The sequence below is a fragment of the Triticum aestivum genome, chromosome 7D (genome assembly GCF_018294505.1).
Source record: "Triticum aestivum cultivar Chinese Spring chromosome 7D, IWGSC CS RefSeq v2.1, whole genome shotgun sequence".
NCBI classification, from domain to species: Eukaryota; Viridiplantae; Streptophyta; class Magnoliopsida; order Poales; family Poaceae; genus Triticum; species Triticum aestivum.
Genome location: NC_057814.1, coordinates 584,701,520 through 584,717,004, shown reverse-complemented (window position 1 = coordinate 584,717,004; position 15,485 = coordinate 584,701,520). Strand labels below are relative to the sequence as shown.

The following is a 15,485-nucleotide window of genomic DNA, read 5'->3' as shown; positions in this document are numbered from 1 at the left end:
AGCCTTATGGTTGTCGCTTTATTGTATGAAATGCAAAGGCCATGTAATTTCTTTACTTTATCACTATGTGTTAACAATAGTTGTAGAATCAATAGTTGGCGAGACGACCACGACGCTACGATGGAGATCAAGGTGTCAAGCCGTTGACGATGGACATCATGACCGTGCTTTGGAGATGGAGATCTAAGGCACAAGATGATGATGGCCATATCATGTCACATATTTTGATTGCATGTGATGTTTATTTTTTATGCATCTTATTTTGCTTAGTACGGCGGTAGCATTATAAGATGATCCCTTACTAAAATTTCAAGGTATAAGTGTTCTCCCTGAGTATGCATGCACCGTTGCGACAGTTTGTCGTGCTGAGACACCACGTGATGATTGGGTGTGATAGGCTCTACGTTCACATACAACGGGTGCAAGACAGTTTTGCACATGCGGAATACTCGGGTTAAACTTGACGAGCCTTGCATGTACAGACATGGCCACGGAACACTGGAGACTGGAAGGTCGAACGTGAATCATATAGTAGATATGATCAACATAGAGATGTTCACCATTGATGACTACTCCATCTCACGTGATGATCGGACATGGTTTAGTTGATTTGGATCACGTATCATTTAGATGACCTGAGGGATGTCTATCTAAGTGGGAGTTCTTAAGTAATTTGATTAATTGAACTTAATTTATCATGAACTTAGTCCTGATAGTATTTGCATATCTATGTTGTAGATCAATAGCTTGCGTATAGCTCCCCTGTTTTATTTTTGATATGTTCCTAGAGAAAAATAAGTTGAAAGATGTTAGTAGCAATAAAGCGGACTGGGTCCGTGATCTGAGGATTGTCCTCATTGCTGCACAGAAGAATTATGTACTTGATGCGCCGCTAGGTGACAGACCTATTGCAGGAGCAAATGCAGACGTTATGAACGTTGCAAAGCTTGGTATGATGACTACTTGATAGTTTTGTGCGCCATGCTATACGTCTTAGAACCGGGACTTCAAAAATGTTTGAATGCCACAGAGCATATGAGATGTTCCAATAGCTGAAATCTGTATTTCAGACTCTTGCCCGAGCCGAGGGGTATGAGACCTCTGACAAGTACTTTGCCTACAAGATGGAGGAGACTAGCTCAACCAGTGAGCATGTGCTCAGAATGTCTGGGTACTTCAATCGCTTGAATCAAGTGGGAGTTAATGTTCCAGATGAGATAGTGATTGACAGAGTTCTCTAGTCACTATCACCAAGTTAATGGAACTTCGTGATGAACTATAATATGCAAGGGATCACGAAAACGATTCCCGAGCTCTTCGTAATGCTGAAATCGACGAACATAGAAATCAAGAAAAAGCATCAAGTGTTGATGGTTAAGAAGACCACTAGTTTCAAGAAAAGGGCAAGGAAAAGAGAGGGAACTTCAGGAAGAATGGCAAGCAAGTTGCCGCTCCCGTGAAGTAGCCCAAAGCTAGACCTAAGCCTGAAACTGAGTGCTTCTACTGCAAAGGGAATGGTGACTGGAAGCAGAACTACCCCAAATACTTGGCGGATAAGAAGGATGGCAAAGTGAACAAAGGTATATTTGATATACATGTTATTGATGTGTAATTTACTAGTGTTCATAGTAACCCCAGGGTATTTGATACCGGTTCAGTTGTTAAGATTAGTAACTCGGAACAGGAGTTTCAAAATGAACAGAGACTAGTTAAGGGCGAGGTGACGATGTGTGTTGGAGTGATTCCAAGGTTGATGAGATCACCATCGCACACTCCCTCTACCTTTGGGATTAGTGTTGAACCTTAAATAAATGTTATTTGGTGTATGTGTTGAGCATGAATATGATTTGATCATGTTTATTGCAATACGGTTATTCATTTAAGTCAAAGAATAATTGTTGTTCTATTTACATGAATACAACCTTATATGGTCATACACCCAATGTGAATGGTTTATTGAATCTCGATCGTAGTGATACACATATTTATAAAATTAATGCCAAAAGATGCAAAGTTGATAATGATAGTGCAACATACTTGTGGCACTGCCGTTTAGGTCATATTGGTGTAAAGCGCATGAAGAAACTCCATGCAGATGGACTTTTGGGATCACTTGATTATGAATCATTTGATGCTTGCGAACCATGCCTCATGGGCAAGATGACTAAAACTCTGTTCTCTGGAACAATGGAGCGAGCTAATGACTTATTGGAAATAATACATACCGATGTATGCGGTCCGATGAGTGTTGAAGCTCGCGGCGGGTATCGTTATTTTCTGACCTTCACAGATGTTTTGAGCAGATATGGGTATATCTACTTAATGAAACACAAGTCTGAAATATTTGAAAAGTTCAAAGAATTTCTGAGTGAAGTGCAGAATCATCGTAACAAGAAAATAAAGTTTCGACGATCTGATCGCGGAGGCGAATATTTGAGTTACGAGTTTGGCCTTCATTTAAAACAATGTGGAATAGTTTCACAACTCATGCCACCTGGAACACCACAGCATAATGGTGTGTCCGAACGTTGTAATCGTACTTTATTAGATATGGTGCGATCTATGATGTCTCTTACCGCTTTACCACTATCCTTTTGGGGTTATGCATTAGAGATAGATGCATTCACGTTAAATAGGGCACCGTCTCAAACCATTGAAACGACACCATATGAACTGTGGTTTGGCAAGAAACTTAAGTTGTCGTTTCTTAAAGTTTGGGGTTGCGGTGCTTATGTGAAAAAGCTTCAGCGTGATAAGCTCAAACCCAAATCGGAGAAGTGCATCTTCATAGGGTACCCAAAAGAAATTGATGGGTACACCTTCTACCACAGATCCGAAGGCAAGATCTTTGTTGCTAAGAATGGATCCTTTCTAGAGAAGGAGTTTTTCTCGAAAGAAGTGAGTAGGAGGAAAGTAGAACTTGATGAGGTAATTATACCTTCTCTCTAATTGGAAAATAGCACATTAGTGAAATCCGTTCCCGTGATTCCTACACCAACTAGAGAGGAAGCTAATGATGATGATCATGAAAGTTCGGATCAAGTTACTACTAGACCTCATAGGTCAAACAGAGCACGTTCCGCACCAGATTGGTATGGTAATCCTGTCCTGGAAGTCATGTTATTAGAACATGGCGAACCTACGAACTATGAAGAAGCTATGATGAGCCCAGATTCCGACATATGGCTTGAGGGCATGAAATCTGAGATAGGATCCATGTATGAGAACAAAGTGTGGACTTTGGTGGACTTGCCCAATGATCGGCAAGCCATTGAGAATAAATGGATTTTCAAGAGGAAGACGAACACTGATGGTAGTGTTACTATCTACAAAGCTCGACTTGTCGCAAAAGGTTTTCGACAAGTTCAAGGTGTTGAATATGATGAGATTTTCTCAATCGTAGCGATGCTTAAGTCTGTCCGAATCATGTTAGCAATTACCGCATTTTATGAAATCTGGCAAATGGATGTCAAAACTGCATTCCTTGATGAATTTCTTAAAGAAGAGTTGTATATGATGCAACCAGAAGGTTTTTGTCAATCCTAAAGGTGCTAACAAAGTGTGCAAGCTCTAGCGATCCATCTATGGACTGGTGCAAGCATCTCGGAGTTGGAATATACGCTTTGATGAGGTGATCAAAGCATATGGTTTTATACAGGCTTTTGGTGAAGCCTGTATTTACAAGAAAGTGAGTGGGAGCTCTGTAGCATTTCTGATAATATATGTGGATGACATATTGTTGATCGAAAATGATATGGAATTTCTGGATAGCATAAACGGATACTTGAATAAGAATTTTTCAATGAAAGACCTCGGTGAAGTTACTTAAATATTAGGCATCAAGATCTATAGGGAGAGATCGAGACGCTTAATAGGACTTTCACAAAGCAAATACCTTGGCAAATTTTTTGAAGAAGTTCAAAATAGATCAGTCTAAGAAAGGATTCTTGTCTGTGTTTCAAGGTGTGAAGTTGAGTAAGACTCAAAACCCGACCACGGCAGAAGATAGAGAGAGAATGAAAGTCATTCCCTATGCCTTGCCATGAGTTTGACAAGGGGGTACAATAGTGATCTAGGAGTAGATCACTGGACAGCGGTCAAAATTATCCTTAGGTACCTCAAAAGGACTAAGGAAATGTTTCTCAGTTATGGAGGTGATAAAGAGTTCATCGTAAAGAGTTACGTCGATGCAAGCTTTGACACTGATCATTCTAGATACGTATTGAACATGGGAGCAATTAACTAGAGTAGCTCCATGCAGAGCATTGTAGACATAGAAATCTGCAAAATACATACGAGTCTGAATGTGGCATACCCGTTGACTAAACTTCTCTCACAAGCAAAACATGATCACACCTCAGTACTCTTTGGGTGTTAATCACATAGCGATGTGAACTAGATTATTGACTCCAATAAACCCTTTGGGTGTTGGTCACATGGCGATGTGAACTATGGTTGTTGATCACATAAAGATGTGAATTATTGGTGTTAAATCACATGGCGATGTGAACTAGATTATTGACTCTAGTGCAAGTGGGAGACTGAAGGAAATATGCCCTAGAGGCAATAATAAAGTTGTTATTTTATATTTCCTTATACCATGATAAATGTTTATTATTCATGCTAGAATTGTATTAACCGGAAACTTGATACATGTGTGGATACATAGACAAAACACCGTGTCCCTAGTAAGTCTCTACTACACTAGCTCATTAATCAAAGATGGTTAAGTTTCCTAACCATAGACATGTGTTGTCATTTGACGAACGAGATCACATCATTAGGAGAATGATGTGATGGACAAGACCCATCCGTTAGCTTAGCATATTGATCGTTCAGTTTTATTGCTATTTCTTTCTTCATGTCAAATACATATTCCTTCAACTATGAGATTATGCAACTCCTGGATACCGGAGGAATACCTTGTGTGCTATCAAACGTCACAACGTAACTGGGTGATTATAAAGATGCTTTACAAGTATCTCCGAAGTTCTTTGTTGGGTTGGCATAGATCGAGATTAGGATTTGTCACTCCAAGTATCGGAGAGGTATCTCTGGGCCCTCTCGGTAATACACATCATAAGAAGCCTTGCACGCAAAGTAACTAATGAGTTAGTTGCAGGATGATGTATTATGGAACGAGTAAAGAGACTTACCGGTAACGGGATTGAACTAGGTATGTGGATACCGACGATCGAATATCGGGCAAGTAACATACCGATGACAAAGGGAATAACGTATGTTGTCATTACGGTTCGACCGATAAAGATATTCGTAGAATATGTAGGAGCCAATATGAGCATCCAGGTTCCGCTGTTGGTTATTGACCGGAGAGGTGTCTCAGACATGTCTACATAGCTCTCGAACCCGTAGGGTCCGCACGCTTAACGTTCGATGACGATTTTATATTGTATGAGTTATGTGATTTGGTGACCGAATGTTGTTCGGAGTCCCGGATGAGATCACGGACATGACGAGGAGTCTCGAAATGGTCGAGAGGTAAAGGTTTATATATAGGACGATAGTATTCGGACACCAGAAGTGTTCCGGGGGTACCGGGTACTTATCGGGTCACCGGAAGGGGTTCCGGGCACCCCTGGCAAAAGATATGGGCCTTATGGGCCAAGAGGGGAAACACACCAGCCACAAAGGGGCTGGTGCGCCCCCCCCCCATATGGCTGGCCAAATTGGAGAAGGAAAGGGGAAGGAGGAAAGGAAAAAGGGAATAGGATTCCCCCTTCCCCCTCTTCCCTTCCTACTCCGAATATGAATAGGAAATGGGGGAGGCCGAATTGGGAGGACCCCAAGTAGGATTCCTCCTACTTGGGGCGCCCCCTTTGGCTGCCTCTCCTCCCCTCCAACCTATATATATATGTGGGGGGTCACCGCTAGAACACACAACATCAATTGTTAGCCGTGTGCGGCGCCCCCCTCCACTGTTTACGCCTCCGGTCATATCTTTGTAGTGCTTAGGCGAAGCCCTGCTCGGATCACTTCACCATCACCGTCACCGCACCGTCGTGCTTACAGAACTCATCTACTACCTCGACACCTTGCTGGATCAAGAAGGCGAGGGACGTCATCGAGCTGAACGTGTGTAGAACTCGGAGGTGTCGTACGTTCGGTGCTTGATCGGTCGGATCTAGAAGAAGTTCGACTACATCAACCGTGTTGTCAAACGCTTCCGCTTTCGGTCTACGAGGGTACGTAGACACACTCTCCCCCTCTCGTTGCTATGCATCACCTAGATAGATCTTGCGTGAGCGTAGGAAATTTTTGAAATTGCATGCTACGTTTCCCAACAGCCCCACGCCTACCTTCTTCTTTTGTTGCTCGGCGCGCGCCAACTGCTCAAAAAAAATACCCAACCGGGTTACAATGGAAAGGAAGAAGATTTCCACGTGGGCAATGACTAGTCAAAACCACGCCAAGCGAGCATGAGACCTCTTCTTTTGAGTCAACGGACTAAAGCAATCCGGTTTTAGAATTCGGGGCACTAAGATTTGCTGGTTTTAAAGTTAAGAAACCATTTCTATACTTTAAAGAGAGTTGAGAGACACAAGATATACTTTACTAAAAGAAACAAGCAGTGACGGGTGACAGCGGCAGGAGGAGGTTTCAGCCCGTGCTGGCCCTAGGAGCAGGGGGGCTCTTTATTCACAATAACTTTGTAAATGCTATTTTAGCGCGTAGGTTATAGCTAAAATGGGATGGGAACGCAGATGCTTAAGGGTTGATCAATAGACTTCAATTCTTAATTTGTTTACACGCCCTTGTTCACATGAATGTAAGCTGGCTATAATGGTCTTCTCTCGACGAAAAAAAAACTATAATGTGTAACTATTTTGTTCAACTCAATCAAATGGGCTCCATCTTGCACCATGGCATTTAAGCAGTATTGAAATTAGGACCGCCTATATGACAGGCATCTAGGAATAAAATCTGCATCAGTCAATTTTCCGTTTGATGGCACGATTGTGCCGCCACCTGTTAACCGTCTTCTCCTCACATCTTCCTCCCTCGTGCACGGTTCCTCCCCCTCCCACGTGATCTACCCTGCCCTAATTGGCAGCCTCCTTCCGGCCGGCGGGAGGTGCCGCACACCGCCTCGCCAGCCCGCCAGCCCCTCAACCTCCCCCGACCTGCAGTAAACTCCGACAATCCCCGCACCTCCACCCTCAACCTGCATAAGTCAAGTTTTGTACTCGCCCCCGCTTGTCCTCGTCATTGTCACCTCTCACATAATCCCTGTGTTTGTCCTCGCACAAAACAGGCTGTAACTGGCACAAAGGAAAATTTCAGGTACCTAGTGTTTAGCAAATGTGTGAAATTCTTCGTCGGCACAACCAATGGTGCTGCATTAACTAATTATTATACAGCGAGCTGAACGTACATGTCCATCCGTGCCAACGAGCCAGTATAATAAACCAGAGTACGATAGATATAATAGACGCATGGAATCAAGACCATACAACTCCTATATGTGTCTCCCGTGACCCTGATGATCACGGTTACGCCAGCTCGTAGCGCTGTCATGCCAGATATATTTCTTTGTCCGATGCTATGTATGCTTATAAAGCCATCACATATTTATATGCACACAGCAGACAACATGCATATTAGAATACTCTTCTTGGAAACTAAAGGAAAGTCTCCTGGCTGGCTCGGCTCTCAGATTTTTGTTCATTAGCGAACAGATTAAGCTCCCATGATGGATGTTACACACGTAACATGCCAGTACAATAATGGTTGCACATAAGTTTTGCAAATTACTACGGCAAGAGTCAAACTAATTAACTCGACTGATAATGACATGCATGCACTTGCACACTACAACCGGCCTATAAATACCACCTCAAACAACCCAAGAAAACCATCCCAAGCTTAGCCACAGACCAGTAAGATCGATCAGTAGCAATGGCGCCCTCCAAGCTCGCCCTCTTTCTCGCCCTGAACCTGGCCCTCCTTGTCGCCGCCCAGGGCTGCGGATCCTACTGCCCGCCGGACGTCCCTACACCGCCGATTCGCCCACCGCCCGTTGTGCCATCGACCGGCGGGGGCAGCTGCCCGATCAACACGCTGAAGCTGGGCGTGTGCGCCAACGTGCTGAACCTGGTGAAGCTCAGGATCGGTGTGCCGGAGAACGAGCAGTGCTGCCCGCTCCTGGGCGGGCTCGCCGACCTCGACGCCGCCGTGTGCCTCTGCACCGCCATCAGGGCCAACATTCTCGGCATCCAGCTCAATGTGCCCATCGACCTGACCCTCCTCCTCAACCAATGCGGCAAGAAGTGCCCCTCCGACTTCACCTGCCCCATCTGATCCATCCAACACCATCGATGAATATTATACAAGCATTTTTTTATTCGTAACTAGTTTGCATGTCATACGTACGCACCATACGTATATTTTCTATGTTCCAATTCCGGTACTATATGTTAGGTGTTTGCATGGGCTCCCTCGCTCGTGCATGCATGCTTGATAAGTTTGTGATTGATCACATGATCAGTTTATCTCATTATGGTATCTAAATGCATGATTCATGTATTTGTAAAAGGATTGTATGTGTATGAGGAATAAATGGTTTGTCCAAATTGTGTTAACTTCACCCGCAAAAGAAAAGGGTTAACTTGATATGCCAAGCTTGAAATGCATCTTTATCGTACATGCACGCATGCTTGCATCAATCATGATCAAATCCATATCTTTTCGAATGCATTAGCTACATCGTCTTTCTTTATTTTTTGCCTAAAATTATCTGTAATCAGATTATATAAGATGAAAAAACACAAACAACAGAAATCCTTGATAAAAGTAAAAGTGACATTGAAGATTCTTGGTGTTGTCGTCTCGTCTCTAATGCCACCTTTTATCTTGATTTGTTAGCTGATTCATGAAGAATCATGCATGCAGGCATCGTACTCATGAGTAATTCACATGCTATATGTACACGTACGGTACACATAATTTTCAATTCATGTACATCTCCTATGTGCATGCATGCATGCTTAAGTTGGTTGCTACAATTCACCCATCCATGTATCTTGTTGTGGTATATAAACGATTCACATGTCTATAAAAAGATGCGTGGAATTAAAAAAATCAAGTTGTGTTGACTTGACGGTGATATATATGGCAGCTAGTTGTGATTTTAAGCTTGTGATTGATCATTGTATCGTAGTAATTATGGTATCTAAATGCATGACTCACATATTTGTAGAACGATATACATACTTGTATACTTGGGTCGAATAAAAAGTTTGTTCAACTTGTGTTAACTTGACCCGTGATATGTCAGCTTCAATTGTATATTTATATGTACAGGCACACATGGTTGCAACAATCATGATCAGATCCACATCTTTTTGCATGCATTAGCTATATCTTCTTTCCTTTTGCCTAAATGATTTGTAATCAGAGTATGACACATTGAAAAGGTAAAATATACACAACCAACCGAAATCTTTGATAAAACTAAAAGTTTACATTGAAGATTCTTGATATCCTTGTCTTTAGTGCCACCTTTTTACATCTTGATGTTCTAGCTGATTCATGAAAAACCCTGCGTGCAAGCATCGTATCCGTTACTAAATTTGCATGCCATATGTACATGCACGGTACACAGAGTTTCTTGTTCGTGTATTAGTTATCAATGCCTCCACGCGTGCTTAAGTTAGTTTCCTATCCTGCACTGATTGTGTGCAGGTCATCCATCATTGTATCATTGTTGCGGTATCTAAATGATTCACATATTTATAAAAGGACATGTCGAATAATAAAATATACTATTTAAGTTGTGTTAACTCGACCCTTGATGCCCCAACTTGAGATGTATATTTATATCTACATGCACGCCTAATTGCATCAATCATGATCAGATCCACATATTTTCACATGCATTAGCTTCATTTTCTTTTTCCCCCTTTTTGACTAAATGATTTATAATCAGTGTACATCATATCGACGAAAATTTATTTTGACGATTCTCTGTGGCATCGTATCTAATGCCACCTTTCACGTCGTTCTAGCTGATCCATGAAAACCATGCATACATGCATCTTACTAGTGGTTAATTCTCATGTCATATGTATACATGCGGTACACATAACTTCCAGTTAATATACATGATGCCAGTGCATGCATGCATGCTTAAGTTAGTTTCCTATCCTACACTCACTATGTATAGATCATCCATCTTTGTAGCTGTTGTAGTATCTAAACGTTCACAAGTCTATGAAGGACACACTGAACAATAAAAAAATATTCAAGTTGTGTTAACTTGACCCGTGATATGCCAGCTTGAGTTGTTACTACTATATTTATATGAACAAGCATGCATGATCGCATCAATCATGATCAGATCCACATCTTTTCGAATAACTTAGCTACATTTATTCTTTCTTTATTGCCTAAACAATTCGTAATCAAAGTACATCAGATCAAAGAAAAAAATATACACGTACAACGAAAATTCTCAATGTCATTTGTCTCTAATGCCACTTTTACTTCTTGATGTTTTAGCTGATCCATGAAAAGACATGGACGAATGCATCATACTCATGATTAATTTGCATGCCAAATGTATACGCCCTGCCTCGGTGCATGTGTGCATGCTTAAGTTAGTTTCATATCCGATGTTGACTAATAATTTTTAAAGGACACGTGAAATAATAATAAATTATTCAAGTTGTGTCTTTTTTGAACAAAAGAGGGGGTTTCCCTCCGATTTCATTAAAGAAACCATCGAAAGAGACTGAATTCCAGGTTTAGTTTTTCAAGTTGTGTAACTCAACCCATGATATATATGGCAGCTAATTGTGTTGCGTGTACGCAAGCTTGATTGCATGAATCATGCTCGGGTCAACATATTTGTTTCATTCATTGGTTACATCTTCTTTCTCGTCATCTACGCGCTCCTTTTTTTTTACCACCTCTATCATTTTATTTAATTTGTGATAGCAGCGCCGAGATGGACTGTACATATGTACAGTTCTTGGCAGTTAATACATATGTATCCACCACCAGGCACCGAGGAGCAATGCTACGAACGAGGCCCGCACAGTGAAATTAGGGTAGGAAGTGGCGGGAGTAGACACATATGTTTGTAGGTTTCAACCCCGTATGTGTCGTGCGTAGTTTTAACATTGCTGGGCGATCCATGAATGACTTTTTATTGGCAAAAATGAACCGTCAGAAAGAAGATTCAATGATGGGCTGTCCATATATAACATACTTCAGCGATCCACGAACTGAACTCTAAATATATTTTGTTGTGAACATACATACATATGTGCGGCGCGAGTAAATTCTACTTTGAACCAGCAGACAATAATAATTAGTGCGGTGTGAGTAAATTCTACTGTGAACCGGCAAAAAATAGTAATTATGATTGTGACACTTTGGACAAGATTTTGGTTATTACATATTCATCGAATCAGATTTTAGATTCATAATTTGACATTAAACCAGATTACAAGGTTCATTGACAACCATGTCAGGTGCCATTGTTCATGCTAAAATATAGTTCAAGTCCCCAAAAGTAAAATGTGCTTCTTCACAAATATACTTGGTTCAAAATGAAATTATTGTACTCTCAAACACCTTCGGCATAATACGCTCATGCCCAACCCAACTATGGGGCTGCTCCACGTGAACATAGCACCCCTCTTACACTTTCATCTTTAATTGGTGTATAAGGGTTAACCCGGAGGGGCTATGTTTGGAATACAAAGGACTAGATGCTGGTCAAGCAACCTAGACTCTCCATTTGGGACTATTCCTCCATCACACAACTACACTTGAACCACATAGGCCTCCATTAACGGACCGTGCATCACATATATATATATATATATATATATATATATATATATATATATATATATATATATATATATATATTAAAGTATATATAGCTACTCATCCCGCTCTAAATATGCACATCTATGCATATTTATTGATCTGAAGCATTCATTGTGTTTTGTTAGCACAAATAAATCCTTTTTTGCGACGAAATAAATCCTTTTCAGCAAACAAAATATTTAACTTCCATAAGTTTCCAGGGGCTTCCTCCTTTTAAATTGCTACAAAACTGATGTCAAGTATCCACACTTTTCTTTTTTACAAAATCCTATACGTTTATCCAGTCTTAACTAGCCATGACATCCTAATCCTATGCTTTGTTGTCCCTATAACCATCGTGGGAAACGAACTGCTGCGTAGCTGCTGATCCTGAAGAAGAAAATCGGTTCCTGTAAGCAGTGTCATTCACGCTTCATCCTTCTACCAAAATATTGATCGAATACTCTAGTCGGACCTCAGGCTGTCAACTCTGTAGTTATGGTCAAAGGCTCGGAATGATATCTTTTCAGTTTGCCTAATTCACATCTAAATATTTTCTAAGGATGTCACATCTAAGCTCTCACAAATACACAACAACAAGAAACAAAAAAAACTGAGACAAAAAAAACATAGACCACAAAAATAGTAGACATCAAAGTTAGATGTGACATAACTATGTCATATCTAGATGTGTCCTAGATAGACCATAGCTAGCGAAATGCAGGCAAGCGATATGGCTCAATGTTGGTAACTATATGTGAAATTCAGCCAGCTTGAGAGAGCAAGTTTTGGATGCATCCACATTACTATATCTTAGTACATCCATCACCGTACAGCTAGCTGGGCAACCCTATCGAATGACGTGCATATATAGATATGCTTCTTGCTAACTGGCAACCCTACCGACATGGAAAAATATATCCATGTGAACACATGACTGATCAAACAAAATTACAAGGAAATAGAATAACCTGGCCAGTAATATATTTCAGAATATTAACACCGCATGGACTCCAGAGACTAATTGCATAGTCGATTAACTTGCATGTCCCACGGCAATGACGCACCTAGGGTCATAGCAGTGGGGTGCCAAATAGTATGACTTAACCTAAATATCATCTTAATTTTAGCAAATAGTTCTAAAATAGCATAGAGTTGTTAGACAATTAGAGTCAAGCATATAGTACGATATACTAGTTTGCATTTTTAGAGGGGTGACACACCCGCAGCACTTCTAGATCCGCCCCTATTCCATGGATTGGAGGTAAAAATGTCAAGTTTTTTTGTGAAAAGGAGGATAGAACCCCCAGCCTCCGAATCATGGTGATGCATACAACCATTTTTTATTAAAGTTGATGCAAACAACGAGGTCAAAGTCATCAATAAGTGGAGTCATAATATAAGCAACTATGATGTAATCATTATAAGATATTATTTTTACACTTACGACTAGGTCAACTTCTTCAGCAACAACACCTTCAACAAGGGATCAACGCCCTCACCCCAATGTCATCACGTCCGACCAAGGATGGCCAAAACAAGGATCTCCATCCTGGTGGCCAAGCACGACCAATTAAGGCCAGCACATGAGCAAGGAGACAACATCTTCAACAAGATCATGATGCAAGTTCACCGCCGCTGAGTTCGGCCAGCAAAGGCCAGAACAAGGATTTCCATGCCGGACATGAAGTGTGTTCCGAACACCATCTTCACAATAGATCTTTCTACAATCACGACAGAAAATAATTGTCTACATACACAAATCACAGAGGGTAAAACCGTCTGCAATAAGAAATGTCCAAGGTCTTACCAGGGTTGATGATAACATTGTGGAAACCAGTAATCTTATCGTGGTTGTTTCCTCTTCTTCTGCTTCTGCTTCTTCTTCTCCTTCCTAGACCAAGGTCGTTGTTGGTGGATCTTCCCTGAATTTGATTAACAAAACATGATGTCTGGACAGCCGAAGGAAGTCCTTCCCGTAGCAGAACTGTGGCATCCTTGAAACTGGAATAGGTAGTGACCCTCCTAGAACCATAAGGAAATTCACTCATCAAGTCAACCACCTCTGTAAGAAAGATGTTAGGTCACAAAGCATTAGAGAATTTATGATCAAAAGAAAATAAAGAATTGGAGGAAGAATCATTCGTAGCAGGACACTTTTCAGGTTTCATTTGAACCCTGGGATACCAAAAAGAACTAGTGCGGCTTCAAGATCATGACTTTACAAAACTATATAGACTAATACAATGAATACAAAGAAGATGAAGGCCTGAAATGAAAGGTTTGGGGATCATACTTACACTTGGTATGCTTAAAGCTGGTAAAGAAGCTCACTTAGCACATTGAACAAAAGCTACTATAATTCCAAGTGACGGCAGATTTTTTTTTCAAAAAAGGAGGTTGAAACCCCCGGCCTCTATATCATGATGATGCACACAACCATAGTGACGGGGCAATTGAACAGATATTTCACATGATTGCGTCCACAAGCAAACCAAGATCTGTAAAGAATCACTCTCATTAATTTCTAAAGTAGCATACATTTCAAATAAAAAAGGTGAGAACTCAGACAACTGATGGTGCATACGTATGTGCATGCACAAATGCAAAATATAGGGTAATGCGTACACCATTTTCCAGGGTCGATCCTGAAGAAGAAAAAAAGCAATGACTTTTCTTGTTGAGGTTCTTCACAAAAACGTTACAAAATAACGGAAAGATATTAGGTAATAACAATCTTCTTCCCATTTACATTTCAGTCTGCCATGCCTAGAGTTTTGGGGCTTACGGGGAGAAGGGTCCAAAAAGGTACAAAAAGCGATGCAGCACACTTGTGCGAAATCATTATTAAGGGGCACTTGTCGCAACCTGTGAGTTTCCCCTTTTTTCGTAGATTCATTTTTTAAAACGTTTTATCTTTTGAACCGTGTGTCCAATTTCCGAACCGTGCATCCAAATCCAGAATTGTTTTCACTGTTGGATTCCTCGCATCGAGATCTCCAAAACTAGATATCATATCAATAGGTTTAGATGAACTTCTCTCACGAGAAAAACAGGTAGAAAAAACTGTAGTCGGAAACATGTTCTTTTTCTTTCCGAGAGGCACAGTTGTGCTTCTTGCAGAAACAAATGTGTGCCTCCATGAGAAGCAAGTACGTGCCTCTCGTGAAACCAAAAATAAATAAATAACGCATGCTTTTCCCTTTCCAAGAGGCATAGCTTTACCTCTAGTGGAAGAAAATATGTGCCTCCATGAGAATCAAATATGTGCCTCTTGAAAGTGCGTTAAGTCGACTAGAGGGGGGTGAATAGGCGATTTTTATGAATTCTTCATTGATGAATTTTAGGGTGAGGAAATTCCTAACCGAAGAACTACTTGCAGCGGAATAAGTACTCAGATGCATACATGACATAACATAAACATGGACATCATGATGAAATGAAAACAGATACAGAGTACAGGAAGCGTAAGCACAGGATAACACAGGATGAAGACAAAACGGACTGAAAAAATTGAACTGAGAAAATTTAGAAAGTCTTCAGTCAAAGTCTTCAAACAGATATGAACAAGCACACAACACAGTAATGAGAAAATGAAAGAGTTGAGGAAATAGAACCAGTAGGCTCGGTGAAGACAATGATTTGGT

General features: G+C 40.9%; 1 protein-coding gene across 1 annotated transcript; it reads left to right on the top strand.

Annotated features, from left to right (window-relative positions):
• Positions 1 to 7,893: 7,893 nt before the first annotated feature.
• On the top strand, positions 7,894 to 8,600 carry LOC123167679 (cortical cell-delineating protein). Its single transcript, XM_044585533.1, has one exon. The coding sequence runs from the start codon at positions 7,918 to 7,920 to the stop codon at positions 8,317 to 8,319; it is 402 nt and encodes a 133-aa protein (XP_044441468.1). The 5' UTR covers positions 7,894 to 7,917; the 3' UTR covers positions 8,320 to 8,600.
• Positions 8,601 to 15,485: the final 6,885 nt, after the last annotated feature.